General features: G+C 47.2%; 1 protein-coding gene across 50 annotated transcripts in view; it reads right to left on the bottom strand.

Annotated features, from left to right (window-relative positions):
- The window catches only part of neb (nebulin), a 376,446-nt gene that overhangs the window by 340,248 nt on the left and 15,391 nt on the right, over nucleotides 1–20,807 (bottom strand). For 49 of the 50 annotated variants that reach the window (XM_072470732.1, XM_072470804.1, XM_072470803.1 and 46 more), the window contains 8 exons: nucleotides 11,005–11,034; nucleotides 10,178–10,198; nucleotides 9,954–10,076; nucleotides 8,068–8,175; nucleotides 4,334–4,438; nucleotides 4,094–4,198; nucleotides 1,437–1,541; nucleotides 225–329 (listed from right to left, as the gene is read on the bottom strand). In XM_072470732.1, the coding sequence (XP_072326833.1) occupies nucleotides 225–329; nucleotides 1,437–1,541; nucleotides 4,094–4,198; nucleotides 4,334–4,438; nucleotides 8,068–8,175; nucleotides 9,954–10,076; nucleotides 10,178–10,198; nucleotides 11,005–11,034 (702 nt within the window). The remainder of the gene's footprint in view (nucleotides 1–224; nucleotides 330–1,436; nucleotides 1,542–4,093; nucleotides 4,199–4,333; nucleotides 4,439–8,067; nucleotides 8,176–9,953; nucleotides 10,077–10,177; nucleotides 10,199–11,004; nucleotides 11,035–20,807) is intronic. The other variant, XM_072470752.1, reaches the window with a different exon arrangement.

Genomic DNA, 20,807 nt, shown 5'->3' with positions numbered 1-20,807 from the left:
TATTACTCTCAGGAATCCGGAATTCCCTGACTCAAAGCCCCTCATCCTCCTGCTTCTTCTCCTTTAAGATCCGCTTTAAACAGGATCCCTTTCAGTACTCCTTTAGTCATCCCTCCTAACATTCCCTTCTTTGGCTTGACATGGATGGTTTTATTTGATTACACCTCTATGGGTGCCTTAGAGCATCTTTCCTTCTCTTCCATGCTGTTATTGTTGGTACTCACATTACTGAGCTGATTGTCGACCTTTCTGGCTAGCTCGACATCTGGTGGATCTGCCAGCGAAGTGTACTTTGACATTTGTTCATTGTGTCCTTTCTTATATTCGATCTGGTGGAAAGAGGAAATTGGTTTGTTAACGAAAATAAATAAATAGCCAGACCTTCAGACTATTTATTGTGCTGTGGATGATTCATCTCTCGCAATGCTTCATGATTTGACATTTATCATTTTAGTAATAAAATGATACTTAATACTAACGAGTGTTAATTGCTGCCTGCGGAGCAAAAATAATTGGCAACGTTGCTGAAATAGCTTATTGTGAATTTGTAAGAGGTGTCGGGATGTTATTTGACTTGATGTACAACATATCAATTAAACTCAGTTTCGGCAACTGGAATGTAAGAACCCTGATTTATAATAAGCAAAACGACTGACCGGAATGGAGAACTGCCCTTGTTGCCTGTGAACTCAGGCACAAAAGTCCCAAAAGACATGCTGTTAGGCAATTTGGACATTCTGAATTCCCCTCTGTGTACCCGAACAGGCACCAGAGTGTGGCGACTAGGGGCTTTTCACAGTAACTTCATTCCAGTGTTAATGTGAGCCTACTTGTGCCAATAAAGATTCTTATTTTAGAGCGCTGTGGCCAGTTTTGATCAGAAGGGGCATATCCTGATCATGAACAATGTCAGACTGACCAATCAAGAGGAAAGGTTAAAGAAGTTTGGCTATTTTTAGCTTTTCAAGGAAGTAACGGAGAGAGGATGTCTTGGACATTTGGCAGATTTGTATGGCACAGTAAAAGCAAATCATCAACTGAAACCCTGACAGTAGTGCAAGAGTTTCAAACTTTTATCTGTCTTAAACGCTGCAAGGGTGATTTTCTGCTTCATTTTTACTGATGGAATGGATTATCTGACAGGGCGCTGAAAGCAGCCACATCGCTAAGAGGGAACTGGAGAGTTCTTGAAAAGGACATGTTTGCTGAATGGTGGGGAAGGAGCTGGGAAAGGGAGTTTCATTTGCAAGGGGCCAACACAGAAGCATTGGGTCAAATGGCCTCCTGCGCTGCGTAGCTGTCTGACTCTTGCAAAGCTTTTCCTTCTTTGTTGGTAACTTTGTAAATGACCAAACATCACTCTTAGTTCTGGTGATTATTGTTCTAAAGTCTCACACCCAACAAAACCCTGAATATTTAATGTTCAAGTCACTTACATCGCTCAGAGCTTTCTGTGCACTGGCAACTCGCCTCAGCTCCGGACTGTCAGCGTAAGGATAGTAGAAAGGCTTTTCTTCCTCCCAGGCTTCTTTATATAATTTCTTCAAGGCAAGAAAAACAATGAACATTAATTCAACTTGTGACATATTAATTGGAATTAAAAATAATTGTTTTTCACAAAATAGACATTGATGCTGAAAATGAAATGATAGACTAAATTCTTGCTGTTGCTAGGCGACATTTACTGGACAGCAAGGTTGTCCTTGGCTGCTTCTGTATTTGACGCGCAGTGACAGAGAACCTGGGGATTTTAGCCCATAGTTTTTTACAATGTGTATTCCTAATCTCAGTTCCAGTATTTGGAGGGAGCAGAGAAAAATCCAGGGACTTGTCTGCAGAGCGAGTTACTCTATCCCATTCTTATGCATCTCCAAGCCTTCATCTCAAGAAGGGCACACCAATAGGAACAGGTCACCTGCGAGCCAGCCAAAAGGTTTTCTTGAAAGTTTGTTTTTGCAGACAGTCAAAAAATATATTTAAGTAGACTGATATGACCGCACGATTAAAGCAGCAATAAAATTGTGAGCTAGGTTTTCAGACGACTGTGGAAAATTGCAGGACCAGATAGTCCATCGGTGACTGAAGTAACAGAACTTGGCAAATCAGGTTACACCTTTGAAGGATTGAAACGTTAAGAGCATAAGTTTAAGGATCCTCATTTATCCACCCAATGATTCTGTATCCTCATTGGGCAAAATTTTCTTATCTGGAGACTAAGTCCCATGGAGGGGGCGGGAACATGGAATGTTTCCCACTGTGGAGGCCAGCGGGAAAACATGCAAAATCTTCCCACCCCATTGAGTATGCCAGCAGGTGTTCTACGCTGTATTCTGTGGTGGGGCAGGCCTGCTGACTTGTATTCAGTGGTTGTATCCGGGCGCCAGGAGAAGATCGCGCTGTAAATTTACGTTGGCATAAAAACAATTTTTGGGCCTTCCATTGAATTTTGCCCATACCACCCCCCTTCCCTCCAGTTCACCATTGAACGGGAGAATTCCACTCACTGTGTAGGCTTTTTGTGCGGGAGATATTTCACTGCTGCCAAGTATTCAGATTTTACTCTTTGGTTTGGTATTCACAAAATGGCAGCTCACAAAATAGTGACTAACATTTAGCCTGGAAAGGCCATGATGGGCTGGGGGGCGAGGGGGGAAAGTGGGGCAAGGATGTGGGTGGTATCGGGCCTTCCTGTATTCAAGCAATCTCGATATGTGTACTGCCTTCGAACGTGTAACTCTTTACAAAGGTTTTCGGGGCACTCTTTTAGCATCCACATTTTTAGAAATCTAGATCCTCAAATTTAGGAGAGCCCACGGTGTACCTCAGAACCCTCACCTCCACAAGGCCAGCCAGGGGATGGTGGCATAGAGGTATTGCCACTGGGCGAGTCATCTAGAGACCTGAGACCAGGGTTTGAATCCCACCATGACATCGGTCATGGTGAATTCAATAAAAATGTGGAATTATTCTAATGATGACCATGAAACCATTGTCAATTGTCCACAGATCTTTGAAAGTGGCAACACAAGTGGACAAGGGAGTCAAGAAAGTATACAGATTGCTTGCCTTAATTGGATGAGGCATCAAGTATAAAAACTGACAAGCCATGCTGCAGTTGTATAGAACTTTGGTAAGGCTGCACTTGGAATATTGTGCACAATTCTGGTCGCCATGCTACCAGAAGGATGTGGAGGCATTGGAGAGGGTGCAGAGGAGGTTTGCCAGGATGTTGCCTGGTCTGGAAGGTGTTAGCTCTGTGCAGAGGCTGAATAGGCTCGGATTGTTTTCATTAGAACAACGGAGGTTGAGGGGTGACATGATAGAGGTCTACAAGATGATGAGGGGCATGGATTGAGTGGATAGGCAGGCACTCTTTCCCAGGGTGGAGGGGTCAGTCACCAGGGGGAATAGGTTTAAGGTCCGTGGCCATGGTTTAGAGGAGATGTGCGAGGCAGGTTTATTATACAGAGGGTGGTGAGTGCCTGGAACGCATTGCCAAGGGAGGTTGTAGAAGCAGATATATTAACAGCGTTCAAAAGGCACCTTGACAAATACATGGATAGGATGGGTATAGAGAGATACAGCACAAGGAAGTGCTGAGGGTTTTGGCCAAGGTTTAGTATCCTGACTTGTACAGGCTTGGAGGGCTGAAGGGCCTGTTCCTCTGCTGAATTGTTCTTTGATCTTTGTCGTATAAACCCATCTGGTTCACTAATGCCCCCTTAGGGAGCTGGCCTAAATATGGCTCCGGATATGGCTCCGGATCCACAAAAATGTGGTTGACTCTTCAATGCCCTCTGATATGGCCCAGCCAGCATCACCCACATCGCATAAACAAACACAAAATAACTTGTGCATTCCTCAGGGCAGGGTACTGGTTGTTGGCAGGCATTCCAGCACAACTTCCATCAGCTCTCAATTATACCCCCCCACCTTATCAGAACAGCCCAACTCTTAGACACTATGGCAACTGAATTATTTATTTTGTGTCTTTTTCAAAACAGTGTGGGTGTTCTGAAACAAGATGCCAAGAATCACAGGTATGTCTGCTTTGTATTTGCTACAGCTTTGTTTGATGAATAGATATATTTACCGGACTGAAGTTTGCAGCGAATTTCACAGCACGCACAAGCTCAGGAGCATCTGGTGGAAGTTGGTAGACATCCTTGGTATCTTCCCATTTCTGTTTGTACAACACCTGGAATAGGCAATTCAATAGATGTGTCACTAAATTGATTTGTAGAGGCAGTAGATTTGTGTTGTACAAGGAGATGGCGTAAGATGTAAACTACACTCAATCTCTGTATTGACAATGTACTGTAAGTAACGTTACCTTGCTAACTAACTGGGAAACATTTTTGGCATGTTCGATATCCCGGGCCTTCCCATCAACATGGCACATAGTCTTTACCTTGTCACCTTCTGAACGATACTTGACCTTTATAATTAAAAAAAGCAGAATCAGAAATGTATAGCTTTACAGAATATTACATGTATAGCTTCACAGAATATTACATTGAGTCTACAGCACAAAAACAGACCATTAAACCCAACAGATCTTTGTCGGCATTTGTCATCCACACTCTTATTACCTCTCTCTAACCCTATTGACATATCCTTCTATTTTTTTCTCCCTCTACACTATTTGTCATAACCGCTCCTTATGGTGTGAGGTTTTGTGACGCAGTGGGTAGTGACCCTATCTCTAAACCAGAAGCTCTGGGTTTGAGTCCCACTCAAGCACTTGATGGCCAAGGGAAGTGCGTCCATAGCGGGAACAAATAGGTTGAGTATCAACCTGCAAAATCCTTCCAACACACCAAGGCAGAAAGTAAGAGCAGGCGAGACTCTTGGTCAGATATGCTTGATGTGGAGTGGCCCTTCAAGCTATAAGCCTCTGGCAACAGAGCAGTGACCTTTGAGAGAAGTGTAAAAATAAGAGAGTAATAATAGTAGGGGATTTCAACTGCCCTAATATTAATTGGAATAGGCAAAGGGTGCAAAGCTTAGAGGGGGCGGAATTCTTAAAGTGCATTGAGGAGAGCTTTTTTAGAATTTACAGTGCAGAAGGAGGCCATTCGACCCATCGAGTCTGCACCAGCTCTTTGAAAGAGCACCCTACCCAAGCCCACACCCTCCACCCTATCCCCATAACGCAGTAACCCCACCCAACACTAAGGGCAATTTTGGACACTAATGGCAATTTAGCATGGCCAATCCACCTAACCTGCACATCTTTGGACTGTGGGAGGAAACCGGAGCACCCGGAGGAAACCCACGCACACACAGGGAGAACGTGCAGACTCCGCATAGACAGTGAGCCAAGCCGGGAATCGAACCTGGGACCCTGGAGCTGTGAAGCAATTGTGCTAACCACCATGCTACCGTGCTGCCCTAAATGGAGTCACTAATGGAGTCTCGGTCTTCCAACGAGAGATGGACCGAATGGTTGACCGGTACGGTTTGCGGGCCACGTTTTCGTACCTCGACAATGTCACCATCTGCGGCCACAACCAGCAAGACCACGACACCAACCTCTGAAAATTCCTCCATACCGCAAAAATCCTTCATCTCACATATAACAAGGATAAATGTGTGTTCAGCACCGACCGTCTAGCCATCCTTGGCTACGTACTGCATGATGGAGTTATAGGCCCAGACCCTGAACGCATGCGCCCCCTCATGGAGTTCCCCCTCCCCCACTGCTCCAAGGCCCTGAAACGCTGCCTGGGATTTTTCTCTTATTATGCCCAGTGGATCCCCAACTATGCAGACAAGGCCCGCCCGTTAATCCAATCCACGGTTTTTCCCCTGTCGACAGAGGCCCGCCAGGCCTTCAGCCGCATCAAAGCGGACATCGCAAGGGCCACGATGCACGCCATCGACGAGTCCCTCCCCTTCCAAGTAAGAGCAACGCGTCCGACGTAGCTCTGGCGGCCACCCTCAACCAAGCGGGCAGACCCGTGGCCTTCAGAAATCGGCCATTCCTCAGTTAAAAAGTAGGCCCAGGCCATAGTAGAAGCTGTGCGGCATTGGAGGCATTACCTGGCCGGCAAAAGATTCACTCTCCTCACTGATCAACGGTCGGTGGCCTTCATGTTCGATAATGCACAGCGAGGCAAGATAAAGAACAACAAGATCTTACGGTGGAGGATCGAACTCTCCACCTACAACTATGAGATCTTATATCGTCCCGGGAAGCTAAACGAGCCTCCTGATGCCCTATCCCGCGGTACATGTGCCAACGCACAAGTGGACCGCCTCCGAGCCCTCCACGAAGACCTCTGCCACCCAGGGGTCCCTCGATTCTTCCATTTCATTAAAACCCGCAACCTGCCCTACTCCATCGAGAAGGTCAGGACAGCCACCAGGAATTGCCAAATCTGCGCGGAGTGCAAGCCGCACTTCTACAGGTCAGAGAAAGCATACCTGCTAAAGGCTTCCCGTCCCTTTGAACGCCTCAGTATGGACTTCGAAAGGCCCCTCCCCTCCACCGACCACAACACGTACTTCCTGAACGTGATTGACGAGTACTCCTGGTTCCCATTCGCCATTCCCTGCCCCGACATGACCGCAGCCACCGTCATAAAAGCTCTCCACAGTATCTTTACGCTGTTCGGTTTCCCCGCCTACATACACAGCGATAGGGGGTCCTCCTTTATGAGCAACGAACTGCATCAATTCCTGCTCAACAAGGGCATTGCCTCGAGCAGGACGACCAGTTACAACCCCAGGGAAACGGACAGGTAGAGAGGGAGAACGGAACGGTCTGGAAGACCGTCCTACTGGCCCTACAATCCAGGAATCTCCCAGTCTCCCGCTGGCAGGAGGTCATCCTGGATGCCCTCCACTCCACCCGGTCACTGCTGTGTACCACGACCAACCAAACACCTCACGAACGTCTCCATGTCTTCCCTAGGAAGTCCTCGTCCGGGACCTCGCTCCCAACCTGGCTGGCAGCTCCTGGACCTATCCTGCTCCGCAAACACTTGCGGGCGCACAAGTGGGACCCATTGGTCGAGAGGGCCCATCTCCTCCACGCTAACCCTCAGTACACCTACGTGGCGTACCCCAACGGCCGACAGGATATGGTCTCCCTACGGGACCTGCCGCCCGCTGGATCCCCACACACCCCCACCACCAATCCCACCCTCCCTCCCACCGGCGCACCCCACAGCCACCCCCTTCACAGGTGGATCGGTCCTCCCACCGGTCCAGTCTAGGGGCGATGAAGCTGCCGATGAAGCCAAAGCCACGCTCCCGGAGCCACAGATGTCCGAGCCGGCGCCTGCATCACCACCGAAGCTACGATGATCGCAGAGGACGACCAGGGCCCCCGATCGACTAATTGCTTCATTCTGAACTGTAAATAAATTTTGTAAATAGTTGCAATGTAACAATGGAAAACCACTGGACTGATGTCTACCGGGTACCTCCATAATCTTAACCTCTACCACTGTGTAATGCGAGGCCACCACCCCCGCCGGACTCTCTTTTTTTAACAGGGGGTGAATGTGGTAGTCGGTATTAGAGGTATTACGGTACCCTGTAATGCTGTAAGACCATTGGTGTAGGAGGTACTGTTTTCATTGGTTAAGTCTGCCTGCTGGTTCCGCCCGGTAAGGCGGAGTATAAGAGCCCGTGTCTCCCCAGCAGCTGCCTTCTGTACCTGCGCTGCTGGGGGAAACATCTAGTGTAATAAAGCCTTCAATTGTCTCCAATCTCGCTTCTGGAGTTATTGATCGAGCATCAGGGACCACAAGCAGATCAGCCATGATCTTAATAAATGGCAGAACAGGCTCAAAGGGCTGAATGGCCTACTCCTAATTCTACATCCGATGTTCCTTACGTAGAGGGAAGGTTTCTGACATAAACACTGCGTCAATTAGAAAGGTTTACAGTGCATGGAGAGTCGGGGGTTGGTAATGGTAGAGGGACGATGAAAGGAACTCATGGAAGACTGATTGATGAAGGTCTAATGTTTCTCCAATGTATGGACTAGCTAGGATAATTGCATTCCTAAGTGGAAAATACAACGTCTTCAAATTTAGTATCCATTTTCCTCACCTCACTGAGCTGTTCCTGAGCCTTCCGAATTCTCTTCAGCTCTGGTGTGTCCGAGACAATAGCATATGGTTTTCCCCTTTCCTTCTCAAAGTCTTCTTTGTACTTGTTCTAAAATTGAACACATTTCTTCGAGTCAAAATTACAAAGAGTCATTTTTGTCACCTGAAATTAGATACTGCGACAATCGCTGGGGAAATACACTTGTGTATTCCTCAATCATTCATTTTTAGCCACCGTTGACTCAGTTCTCCCGTAGGCATAATGTCACCTCAGAGAAATTATTCATACCACTCGGAAGGTTCTGGAGAAATGTAAGTGACATAAAAACTAATACAACCAACACAATTTTAATCAACCAACGCTCTTAACACTGGGTCTGAATTTCATCTTCAACACTGGACAGGATTGGCGTGGCAGCATAATTGAAACACAACTCAACTAGAGTTACGGGTGAGGAAGGGGATCCTTGAAATGGGTTAATGATTACTCCATGGGAGTTTGGTATCTTGAAAAATTTACTCAACTTGCAATGGGAAAAGGCACATTTCTCACCTAAAACAATTGGTGGCCCGCAGAAGGGATTCTGGTGGGCGCCTTACGCATCTGTTTGCCTGCCTGATTTAATTTGCCAACAGACCTTCAGATGGGTGCCCAGCACTCTTGCCCTAAACAGAGGGGGAACCTGTTTAGGTTGAGTCCTATGTTGGCTGTAGGATCACATTTGTAATTTTAATGTGCAAATGTCAGTGCATGCACCATGCCAGGCATTAACCAGCCTAATCATCAGCGGCTTTAAATAGATTGATTGAGACCACTCCAAAAAAGGGAGAATTACATCAATTGGACTACAATATAATTTTGTAGGAATGCAGACTCTGCCCACTGGTATTTGGCATTGAGCATTCTGACCTGTAGTTCTTAAAAGGACAAATAGAAACCACTGAAAAACCGTAGAGCCATGTTTTTGCCAATCCCTTCCATTTAGGTTAGCACTGCTGCCTCACAGCACTAAGGACCCGAGGTTTGATTCCGACCTTGGGTGACTGTCTGTGAGAGTTTGCACGTTCTCCCCATGTCTGCATGGGTTTACACTGAGTGCTCCGGTTTCCTCCCACAGTCCAAAGATGTGCAGGTTAGGTGGATGGCCATGCTAAAATGACCTCTTAGTGTCCAAGGATGTGTTGGTTAGGTGGGGTTACAAGGATAGGGCAGGGGAGTGAGCCTAGGTAGATTGCTCTTTCAGAGGGTCAGTGCAGACTAGAGGGGCTGAATGGCCTCCTTTTGCAGTGCAGTAATTTTTTTTCTTACTGTGATAGGCTTGAAGCCTCCACAGAGGACCTCCCGGATATGTTACCCCATCCAATTGGCGAGCTGCCTGTCAACACCCACTTAGTGTTGATAACTTGCCACTTGGTGATTGGGGTTTCCTGTACTTGTACATGGCAATTCTCATAAGAATAAGAACTCCCATCTATAGTGTACAGAGATGAGCAATGTTACGCGGGAGGGACAAACTCAGTCTGATGCAAAAGCAGCTGGACTTGGGCAACGGCAGAATTGAGTGGACGAAGGGAGGATGGGGATGGTTAGCAATGCAAAGTGTCAGATGTGGAAACAGGTGGTACGAGAGGCAGATAGGGGGTCCAAATGAGCTCAGTGTTCCAAGGTAGGGAAGAGGTTTAATCAGCTGCAGTAAGTCCAAATGACCCCCACTAAAAATAGCGTCCATATAGATATCAAATGGAGACATGCTTGGTGTCAAATGCAAAACCCTCTTCTTGTATGGAGGAAGAGCACTTCAACATGGTACCCAGGAGTAGAATTCTGAGGGGAAAGGTGCATAACCAACAAATCAATACACAAAGCAAGAAATACAGATTTCATACCGAACTGAACAGATCCTGCATCTTATGACTGTGTTCAAGATAAGGGGTCATATATTTTGACCTGTCGACCTTCTTCTTTCTTCTTACTTCTCTGACGGGTAGCCCCGAAGCTGACTTATGAACCTTAAAAAATGAATAAAACAATCTTAGCTCCATTGCGTGAACAAATACACAGCCACTATATCCACTATCCACATATCCACTAACTTGTCACGTATGCTCACCGTTGTGTGTGGCTCTGTCACCTGCAAAAAGGATAAGTAGCTCAGTATATTAAGTTCATATTTATTGCCGCGCACACAGTGTTGCTTCTGTCCCAGCGAGCAATGTACTACCAAACATTGGCCTGGATTTCGCTGTCGAAGAAAGCTGCTCGAGAGATCTAGCAATATCTGTGCTGTGGATATGCCCGCTCTCGATGTTACTTTGATCCCGGCATTAGCGGACAAAGATCTTCTGTGCCATCAAACAGGCTGAGCAGCCAATCACATTTGAAGAATTCTCATAGAAACCAAACCAGGAAGTTAAAAACCACCGATTCCTTCACTTGTTAATCATTTAAGCAACAGCAAAATATCGTTAGGACACACACAAACACACGCAAACATGGTTTAAGGTAGAAGTTAAAATAACCCATCATAACAAACTTTTTTAAAATCTACAAAAGTATGTGGACCTTATTCGAAAAATCATACGGGAAAAATTTGGCGATTCCAGAAATATAAAGCTGTGTTTTAGGAGCAGAGAGGTTTAATAGACCATTAAAAACCCAGTCACACCTCTTTCAACCAGGCAAGGCTTTTTACAGTGAGACTAACAGTATTGAAGTGGAGGCTTCCATCAATTTGACAGATTTTGGAACATTGCCAACTGCAGGGACTTAGACAATGCACCTGTGGAGAATGGGGAACCACCGACAACAACTTCGACATTTCCGCATTTTACTGAAGACTTTGGAAGCTGCTGTCGGTTTCACCTGATGGTGAATGCTAACAATTTCACTGCAAGATCCAGGCCATCTACTGATTATTTAGCACGTTGAGGTTCTTACCTCTCGAATGACTGTGTGTGGTTCAGAAACCTTGTAGGAAAGACCAATAGTTATTTAGTACCTGATAAAAGGTGTCAAAAAGGTGGGGTTGTGGCGGAGTGGGTAGCACACCTGCCTTGGAGCCAGAAGTTCTGGGTTCAAGTCCTACTCTGGGACTCGATGGGAAAGGAAGGTGCATTCATAATGCGGTCAAAACAGAGATAGAACGTGGAACAAAGAACAATACAGCTCCGGAACAGGTCATTCGGCCCTCCAAGCCTGTACAGGTCATTATACCACCTTTGGCCAAAACCTTCAGCACTTCCTAGTGTCGTATCCCTCTATACCCATCCTAGCCTCGGTACACGTGACAATAAACAAACCCAATCCTCTGTGTAAAAAGATCTGCCTCGCACATCGCCTCTAACCTTTGCCCCACAGACCTTAAATCTGTGTCCCCTAGTGACTGGCCCCTCCACCCTGGGAAAGAGTGCCTGCCCATCCACATTGTGATGTTCCTTGTATAGTTCTCCAAGGTAGCTAAAAATCGTAGTGTTTACAATGAACATCAAGCTATGTATTTAAAACAAAGCTAGTTTATTTTACACTACTTTAAATGGTTCACACACTCTGCTAAGTAATAGCTAACAAAACAACAGTATTAAATCTATGCTACAGTGATCTATACTGTCTTTCTAATACATCTAACACTCTATCTCAACCTCTCACTATCTTCTCCAAAAGCTTCTCCCAGGATGCTTAGAGAGGCAGCCTTTTATTTATTTATTTATTTTTTTTTTTTAATAAATGTTTTATTGAAAATTTTTTCCCAAACAACAATTTTTCCCCTCTTACAAAGCAAACGCAACAATAACAATACAGAAATTTTAAACAATACACAAGTAACAAAACCCCTTTATCTTTGACCTAAACTAACCCCCCCCCTCCTCCCCCCCCCCCCCCCTCCCCCTGGGTTGCTGCTGCTGGTCATCTGTCTTCCCTCTAACGTTCCCCTAGGTAGTCGAGAAATGGCTGCCACCGCCTGGTGAACCCTTGAGCCGATCCTCTCAGGGCAAACTTTATCTGCTCCAGTTTAATGAACCCCGCCATATCATTTACCCAGGCCTCCAGTCCGGGGGGTTTCGCCTCCTTCCACATGAGTAGGATCCTGCGCCGGGCTACTAGGGACGCAAAGGCCACAACGTCGGCCTCTTTCGCCTCCTGCACTCCCGGCTCTTCCGCAACTCCAAATAGAGCTAACCCCCAGCCTGGTTTGACCCGGGCCTTCACCACCCACGAAATCACTCCCGTCACTCCCTTCCAATACCCTTCCAGTGCCGGGCATGCCCAAAACATATGTGCGTGGTTTGCCGGGCTCCCACCACACCTCCCACATTTGTCCTCCACTCCAAAGAACCTGCTCAATCTTGCTCCCGTTATGTGTGCTCTATGTAGCACCTTAAATTGAATCAGGCTAAGCCTGGCGCATGAGGAAGAGGAATTTACCCTGCTTAGGGCATCAGCCCACATACCCTCCTCTATCTCCTCCCCTAGTTCTTCTTCCCACTTTCCTTTTAGTTCGCCCACCGACTCCTCCCCCTCTTCCCTCATCTCTCGGTAAATCTCTGACACCTTGCCCTCTCCGACCCACACCCCTGAAAGCACCCTGTCCTGTATCCCCTGTGTCGGGAGCAACGGAAATTCCCTCACCTGTTGTCTAGTAAATGCCCTCACCTGCATATATCTCAAGAAATTTCCCCGGGGCAACTTATACTTTTCCTCCAATGCTCCCAAGCTCACAAAAGTCCCATCTATAAATAAATCTCCCACCCTCCTAATTCCCAACTGGAACCAGCTCTGAAATCCTCCATCCATTCTTCCTGGGGCGAACCTATGGTTGTTCCTGATTGGGGACCCCACCAGGGCTCCCCGCACCCCTCTCTGTCGCCTCCACTGTCCCCAGATATTCAATGTTGCCGCCACCACCGGGTTCGTGGTAAACTTTTTAGGTGAGATCGGTAGCGGCGCCGTCACCAGCGCCTCTAAACTCGTCCCTTTACAGGACTTTCTCTCCAGTCTTTCCCACGCCGCTCCCTCACCCTCCATCATCCATTTACGTATCATTGCCACATTGGCGGCCCAATAGTAATCGCCCAAGTTCGGTAGTGCCAATCCTCCTCTGTCCCTACTACGCTGAAGGAACCCCCTCCTTACTCTCGGAACTTTCCCTGCCCACACGAAGCTCGTGATGCTCCTGTCTATTTTATTAAAAAAGGTCTTAGTGATTAGTATAGGGAGACATTGAAATACAAATAAGAACCTCGGGAGGACCATCATCTTAATTGCTTGCACCCTGCCCGCCAGCGATAGAGGCTGCATGTCCCACCTCTTGAAGTCCTCCTCCATTTGTTCTACCAACCGTGTCAGATTAAGTCTGTGCAAGGTTCCCCAGCTCCTAGCGATCTGAATCCCCAGGTATCGGAAGTTTCTTTCCACTTTCCTTAGAGGCAAGCCTTCTATCTCTCTACTCTGGTCCCCTGGATGTATCACAAATAATTCACTCTTCCCCATGTTTAGCCTATACCCCGAGAAATCCCCGAACCCCCTCAAAATTCGCATAACCTCTATCATTCCCCCCGCTGGGTCCGACACGTATAACAATAGGTCATCCGCATATAACGAGACTCGGTGTTCTTCTCCCCCTCTAATCACCCCTCTCCATTTCCTGGAGTCTCTCAACGCCATGGCCAGAGGTTCAATTGCCAACGCGAACAACAATGGAGACAGCGGGCATCCCTGTCTTGTTCCCCTATATAGTCGGAAATACTCCGATCTATGTCGACCTGTAACTACGCTTGCCGTTGGAGCCCCATAAAGAAGTCTAACCCAGCTAATAAACCCGTTCCCAAACCCAAACCTCCTTAACACTTCCCATAAGTACTCCCACTCCACCCTATCAAATGCCTTCTCTGCGTCCATTGCCGCCACTATCTCTGCCTCCCCCTCCACTGGGGGCATCATTATCACCCCTAATAGTCGTCGCACGTTAACATTCAGTTGTCTCCCTTTTACGAACCCTGTCTGATCTTCGTGCACCATCCCCGGGACACAGTCCTCTATCCTCGATGCCAGTACCTTTACCAACAATTTGGCGTCCACGTTCAACAATGAAATGGGTCTATAGGACCCGCACTGCAACGGATCTTTATCCCTCTTCAAAATTAACGATATCGTCGCCTCCGACATCGTCGGGGGTAGAGTCCCCCCTTTCCTGGCCTCATTGAACGTCCGCACCATCAACGGGGCCAACAAGTCCACATATTTTCTGTAATACTCCACCGGGAACCCGTCTGGTCCTGGGGCCTTCCCTGCTTGCATGCTTCCCAGTCCCTTAATAACCTCGTCCACCCCAATCGGTGCCCCCAGGCCTACCGCCCCCCGCTCCTCCACTTTCGGGAACCTCAATTGGTCCAGGAACTGCCGCATCCCCTCCTCTCCCTCTGGGGGTTGAGACCTATACAGTTCCTCATAGAAGGTCTTGAACACCTCATTTATCTTTCCTGCCCTTCGCACCGTGTCTCCCCTTTCGTCTCTAATTCCTCCTATCTCCCTCGCTGCTGCCCTCTTTCGCAATTGATGAGCCAACAGGCGACTCGCCTTTTCCCCATATTCATACCTCCTCCCCTGTGCCTTCCTCCACAGTACCTCCGCCTTTCTGGTGGTCAGAAGGTCAAATTCCGTCTGGAGTCGTCTCCTCTCCCTGTACAATTCCTCCTCCGGGGTCTCTGCAAATTCCCTATCCACCCTTAAAATCTCCCCCAGTAATCTTTCCCTTTCCTTGGCCTCTGTTTTCCTTTTGTGGGCCCCAATGGAGATCAGCTCTCCTCTGACCACCGCTTTTAGTGCTTCCCATACCACTCCCACAGGGACCTCGCCGTCGTCATTGACCTCCAGATATCTCTCAATACACCCCCGCACTCTTGCACACACTCCCTCATCCGCCATCAGTCCCACATCTAATCGCCAGAGTGTTCTCTGCTCCCTTTCCTCTCCTAATTCCAGGTCCACCCAATGTGGGGCATGATCCGAAACCGCTATGGCTGAGTACTCAGCTTCTTCCACCCTAGAGATCAACGACCTTCCCAAAACAAAAAAATCTATCCGGGAGTACACTTTATGGACATGGGAGAAGAAGGAATACTCCCTAGCCCTGGGTCTAAGAAATCGCCATGGATCCACTCCCCCCATTTGGTCCATAAACCCCTTAAGTACCTTGGCCGCTGCCGGCCTTCTTCCGGTCCTTGAGCTGGATCTATCTAGCCCCGGGTCCAGCACCGTATTAAAGTCCCCTCCTAAAATCAAGTTTCCTACCTCCAGGTCCGGTATACGCCCCAGCATCCGTCTCATAAATCCCGCATCGCCCCAGTTTGGGGCATACACGTTAACCAACACGACCTCCATTCCCTCCAGCCTGCCACTCACCATTACATATCTACCTCCGCTATCTGCTACGATGTTCTTTGCTTCAAATGCGACCTGTTTCCCCACCAAAATGGCCACCCCTCTATTCTTTGCGTCCAGTCCTGAGTGGAACACCTGTCCCACCCATCCTTTCTTTAGCCTAACTTGGTCCGCCACCTTTAAGTGCGTCTCTTGGAGCATAACCACGTCTGCCCTTAGTCCTTTCAAATGCGCGAGCACTCTGGCCCTTTTTATCGGTCCGTTCAGGCCTCTCACGTTCCACGTGAACAGCCTCACAAGGGGGCCACCTGCCCCCCTCCCGTGTCGACTAGCCATTACCTTCTCTAGGCCAGTCCCATATCCCGCCTCCGCGCTCCCGCTCGCTCCCCCAGCGTCGCACACCATCCCCGCCCACCCACTCTTTAGCCATTTCCTTTTGGATTTCCGCAGCAGCAACCCAGTTGTCCCCCCTCCCCCCCCCTCCCCCCCTCCCCGCTAGATCTCTTTCTAGCATGATTGCTCCCCCCATATTACTTCCGTAAGTCAGCTGACTTCAACTGACCCCGGCTGCTCCTGCTCACTCCTCGACCCCCCCCATGTGGGGAACTCCCATCCGCCTTGCGCCTGTCTTCCCGCCTTATTCTTTCTGGTGCGGGAACATCCCTTTACCTGACCCGCCTCTTATGGCGCAGCTCCCTTTCCCCTCCCCCTCCCCTTCCCCATTCTCCAACTATGTCCCGTCTTTCCCCCCTCACCGGCGCCCACATTTCCCCAATGTCTCCCCCCTTCCCTGTTTACTTCTCAATTAACTTCCACCGTAACATTAACAATAACATTTCCTGCAGCATCAGTCCCTCAGTTCCGATCCAATTTCTCTTCTTTGATGAAGGTCCATGCTTCCTCCGCCGTCTCGAAATAATGGTGTCTCTCCTGATACGTGACCCATAGTCTTGCCGGCTGCAGCATCCCGAACTTCACCTTCCTTTTATGCAACACCTCTTTGGCTCGGTTGAAGCTCGCCCTCCTTCTCGCCACCTCCGCACTCCAATCCTGGTATACCCGTACCACTGCATTCTCCCATCTGCTACTCCGCACCTTTTTAGCCCATCTCAGGACCTCTTCTCTATCCTTAAGGCGGTAAAATCGCACGATTATCGCCCTGGGTGGTTCTCCTGCTTTTGGTCTTCTCGCCGGAATCCGATTTGCCCACTCCACCTCCAAGGGGCCCGTAGGGGCCTCAGCACCCATCAGTGAGCTCAGCATCGTACTTGCGTACGCTCCACAGTCCACTCCTTCCACACCCTCAGGGAGACCCAGTATCCGAAGGTTCTTCCTTCGCGCTCCATTTTCTAGGGCTTCGATCCTTTCAGTACACTTTTTATGAAGTGCCTCGTGCGTCTGTGTCTTAACCGCCAGGCCCAGGATCTCGTCCTCAATATCTGTCACCTTCTGCTCCACCACGCGGAGCTCTGTCTCCTGGGTCTTTAATGTCTCCTTGAGCCCCTCAATTGCCTGTAGCAACGGGGTCAGCACCTCCCTCTTCAGCAGCTCCACGCACCGTCTCACAATTTCATGCTCAGGCCCCCATGTCGCCTGCGCTTTCTCTGCCGCCATCTTGTACTTCTCTCTTTCTGACCCTTTGGTCGACGATTCCTCGCGCTGCAGCCGCCGCCGCCGGTTTTTTCCTCCTTCGTTTGGGGGGGACTCCCTTCTCACACTCCCCACACCGGGTTGCGTCGTCGAAAAATTCCCCGTTGGGGCTCTTAAAAGAGCCCGAAGGTCCGTCGGAGCTGGAGCCGCCGAAGCGTGCGGCTAGCTAGGCATCACCGCAACCGGAAGTCCCTTCAGTGGCCTTGATGAGGTCTTTTCACAGTTGTTCCCTCTGCTGCTAGAATTCACTTTTGATACAGGCCCTCAGGTCAGCTTGCAGCTTTAAGCTTGCCCTTCCCCCGCCTGCATGCTGGAAGAGGCCCTGTTTATCCTGCAGTTGCAGCCAAATCTTTTACTGTTTCTGCGTGTGTCTGGCAACCAAGAGACATACCCTTCCTGGGGGACACTGTCGGGGGAATATTGCAGCCTTCTTCCCACACCGGGAAATGTCAAACAAATGCCGTGGGGGCCCTGTAAAAGAGCCCAAAAGTCCGTTCCAAGCAGGAGCTGCCGAATATGCGACCTAGCTCTGCATAGCCGCACCCGGAAGTCGAGGCAGCCTTTTATAAGACTACTGAGTGATGCCATCTAGTGTTGAGATACATGAACATCATTTTGTTAACCCTTTACTCTCCTTAGATTATACATATCATTACATCCCCCTTTTTTTTTTACAGTACAAACAGGAAAATATAAGTAACGATATTACATGATACATTAATATGTATGCCGAAAGTTAGCAAGTGAGTCAAAATTTGTTAAAAATGTGGGTTTTTTTACAAATTAAGTCAGGTTTCTTTCTGATTCTTGATGATCTAGACTTTCAAAAGAGCACATTCCTTTCTTCTAAGAACAGAACCATCAGTCGCTTTAACAATATACGAGTGAGGAGCTGCTTGGCGTATGACCTTAGCTAAGTCAGACCATCCTCCAGTGAGAATTCTCATTAGATCATCTGGATCAAGTGGTTCCATCGATTTCACATGTTCATTGCAGTATTTCTCTTGAAGATGCTTTTGATGCTGCATTTTCTCTATGACTTGCTGAAGATCAGGATCAGCTAGTTGTAAACATGGAAGAGTTGTATGCAATGATCTATTCATTAATAACTGAGCAGGAGATAAACCAATTGAGAGAGGAGTAGCTCTATAATTCAATAAAGCTAAGAACATATCTGAGCCAGACTCAAGTGCTTTCTTAAAAAGTTGTTTCACAATGTGAACGTGTTTTTCAACCTTGCCATCCGATTGCGGATAAAGAAGACTAGACATGGCATGAGTGGAATTATAGTTACGAGCAAATTCTGTCCAATCATTACTATCAAAGCAAGGTCCATTGTCTGTCATAACTCGCTTTGACCACGGATTTCGAAGTAGAATCAGACAATTACATTACTTCCGGGTAGTTTGAAAAATAGTCGATGATCAACACATAATCACCACCATGAAAATGAAAATGATCAATACCAACTTTCGACCACGGAATCTTCTCGAGATCGTGAGTTTCTTTTTTCTCTGTATCGACTGATTTCACTGGCATGTCTCACATTCTAGCACAAAATTGGGTATGTTATGAGTACTTATTCCAGGCCAATATACTGTTTGTCTCGCTCGACGTTTCCACTTTTCTATACCTAAATGATCTTCATGAACCTTCTGGAGGATGAGTGTCTTAGTGTTGTAGTAATGACAAGACGATCGAGATGAAGTAGCAATCCATCTACGACAGTGAGATCAGATCTAATATTTCTGAAATTTGAACAGCTTCCTTTCGGCTAGACGTTCCGCTTGAGCTTCTACAAGTTGAACTATTTCAGGCTGCTGTTCATCTGTTTCCGTAGCACGAGATAATGCGTCGGCAATTATAAGATCTTTCCCTGGAGTGTAGACCAGTTGAAAATTCTACCTTCTTAGTTTCATGATAGTTCATTGCAGTCTTGGAGTTATGTCATTCAAATCTTTTTTTATTATATCAACTAGTGGTCTTTGATCTGTTTCAACCGTGAACATCGGAAGTCCATACACGTAGTCCTGGAATTTCTGTATTCCCGTAAGCAAGCCTAAACACTCTTTCTTGATTTGAGCATAACGTTGCTCTGATCTGGTCACAGATCTGGATGCATATGCAATGGGTTTCCAAAAAGCATCATCATTCTTTTGAAGGAGGACTCACATCTGTAGAAAACTTTGTTTCTCGCCCAGGATCAAAGGAGGAAAGGGCAGGTGCGATGTGGACAGTGCTGACTTGAGATCAGACCATTCTTTTGAGTGTTCTGCAGTCCATGAGAAGAATATGTTCTTCCTTATAAGTTGACGCAAGGCAGTTGTTCGTGAAGCAAGGTTGGGGATGAATTCTCCTAAGAAGTTCACTACACCAGGGAATCTCAGAACTGCTTTTTTACCTTCTTGGATGGACCTCTTCTGGATAGCAGCAACCTTATCATTATCTGGTTGCACACCATGTTCCGATATTTGGTACCCAGAAATGTTAACGCTGTGATTCCAAAGTTGCACTTGGCCCGATTGAGCTACAATCCGTATTTGTGCATTCTCTGTAACTCTTGCAAGAGCTTGCATTGTGTTCATGACAAATAGATGACCATGTTATAATATCATCAACATATACACAAACTCCATCTATGCCTTCTGTCATCTGTTCCATGGCACGATGGAATATCTCAGATGCTGCGATTATGCCATTCTGTTAAAACAGCTTGTGTCATCCAGTTGCATTTGCCAAAAACCTCTCGAAGCATCAAGTTTGGAGAATATCTTGGCATTAGCCATTTCATTCGTTATTTCCTCGCGTTTCGGTATTGGATAGTATTCACGCCTGATGTTCATATTTAGAACCTTCGGATCAATACAAATCCTGAGGTCATCATTGGGTTTTTTCATGCACACCGTCGAGCTGACCCAATCTGTAGGTTCTGTGATCTTGGAAATAATCCCAAGGTGCTGCATTCGTTCCAGTTCTTGCTTGAGACGGTCACGTAACGGAGCAGGAACTCTTCTTGGAGGGTGTATCACTGGTTTAGCATTCACCTTTAGTTGAATTTTGTATTCAAATACATTAGGAAACTTTGTTAGTATGCTTTCAATGTCTTCCTGCAAAGGCGGAAGAGTTTTGTCATTGCTGTAGATTTGTTTCACAAGGTTTAAGTCTTGACAGGCTTGAGCACCTAAAAGTGATGAACGTCCACCTTCAACAATTTCAAACCGCAAAGATATTGCAGTGCCGTTGTTTGTCACTAAGAGATAGCATGACCCTAAAGAAGTAATCATGTTATCATTGTAGTCACGTAACTGGCAGTCAGTTTTCTGAATCTTAGGACAATGACATAGTTGGGATAAATCAAGAATATTGATTAAATTAGCAGCTGCTCCAGTGTCCAGTTTGAACACAATCTCGGAACCATTACGTTGTATGGAGTGTTCCATTCAGCTTCTGTGTTAATTGATTGTATTGGATGCCGTATCTGCAGATAGGAAGTATTCTTTACAGTTGTCTGGTACTTCTCAACAATACCCACAAAGAAAGAATCTTCAAGACAATAACCATCTTATTAACATTAGGGTTATCTATCTTTGAGGTATCTGCACTTGTATGAACACTTTGAATATTCATATGTTTCGTTATTGAATTTGATGTTTTAAAGTGTGCCACGTTTAATGCAGATCTGCACTGCACAGCAAAGTGACTCATTTTGCCAC

This window comes from Scyliorhinus torazame, chromosome 2 (assembly GCF_047496885.1).
Source record: "Scyliorhinus torazame isolate Kashiwa2021f chromosome 2, sScyTor2.1, whole genome shotgun sequence".
Taxonomy (NCBI): Eukaryota; Metazoa; Chordata; class Chondrichthyes; order Carcharhiniformes; family Scyliorhinidae; genus Scyliorhinus; species Scyliorhinus torazame.
Note: the sequence above shows the minus strand (reverse complement) of the source record. Positions and strands in the feature narration are given on the sequence as shown.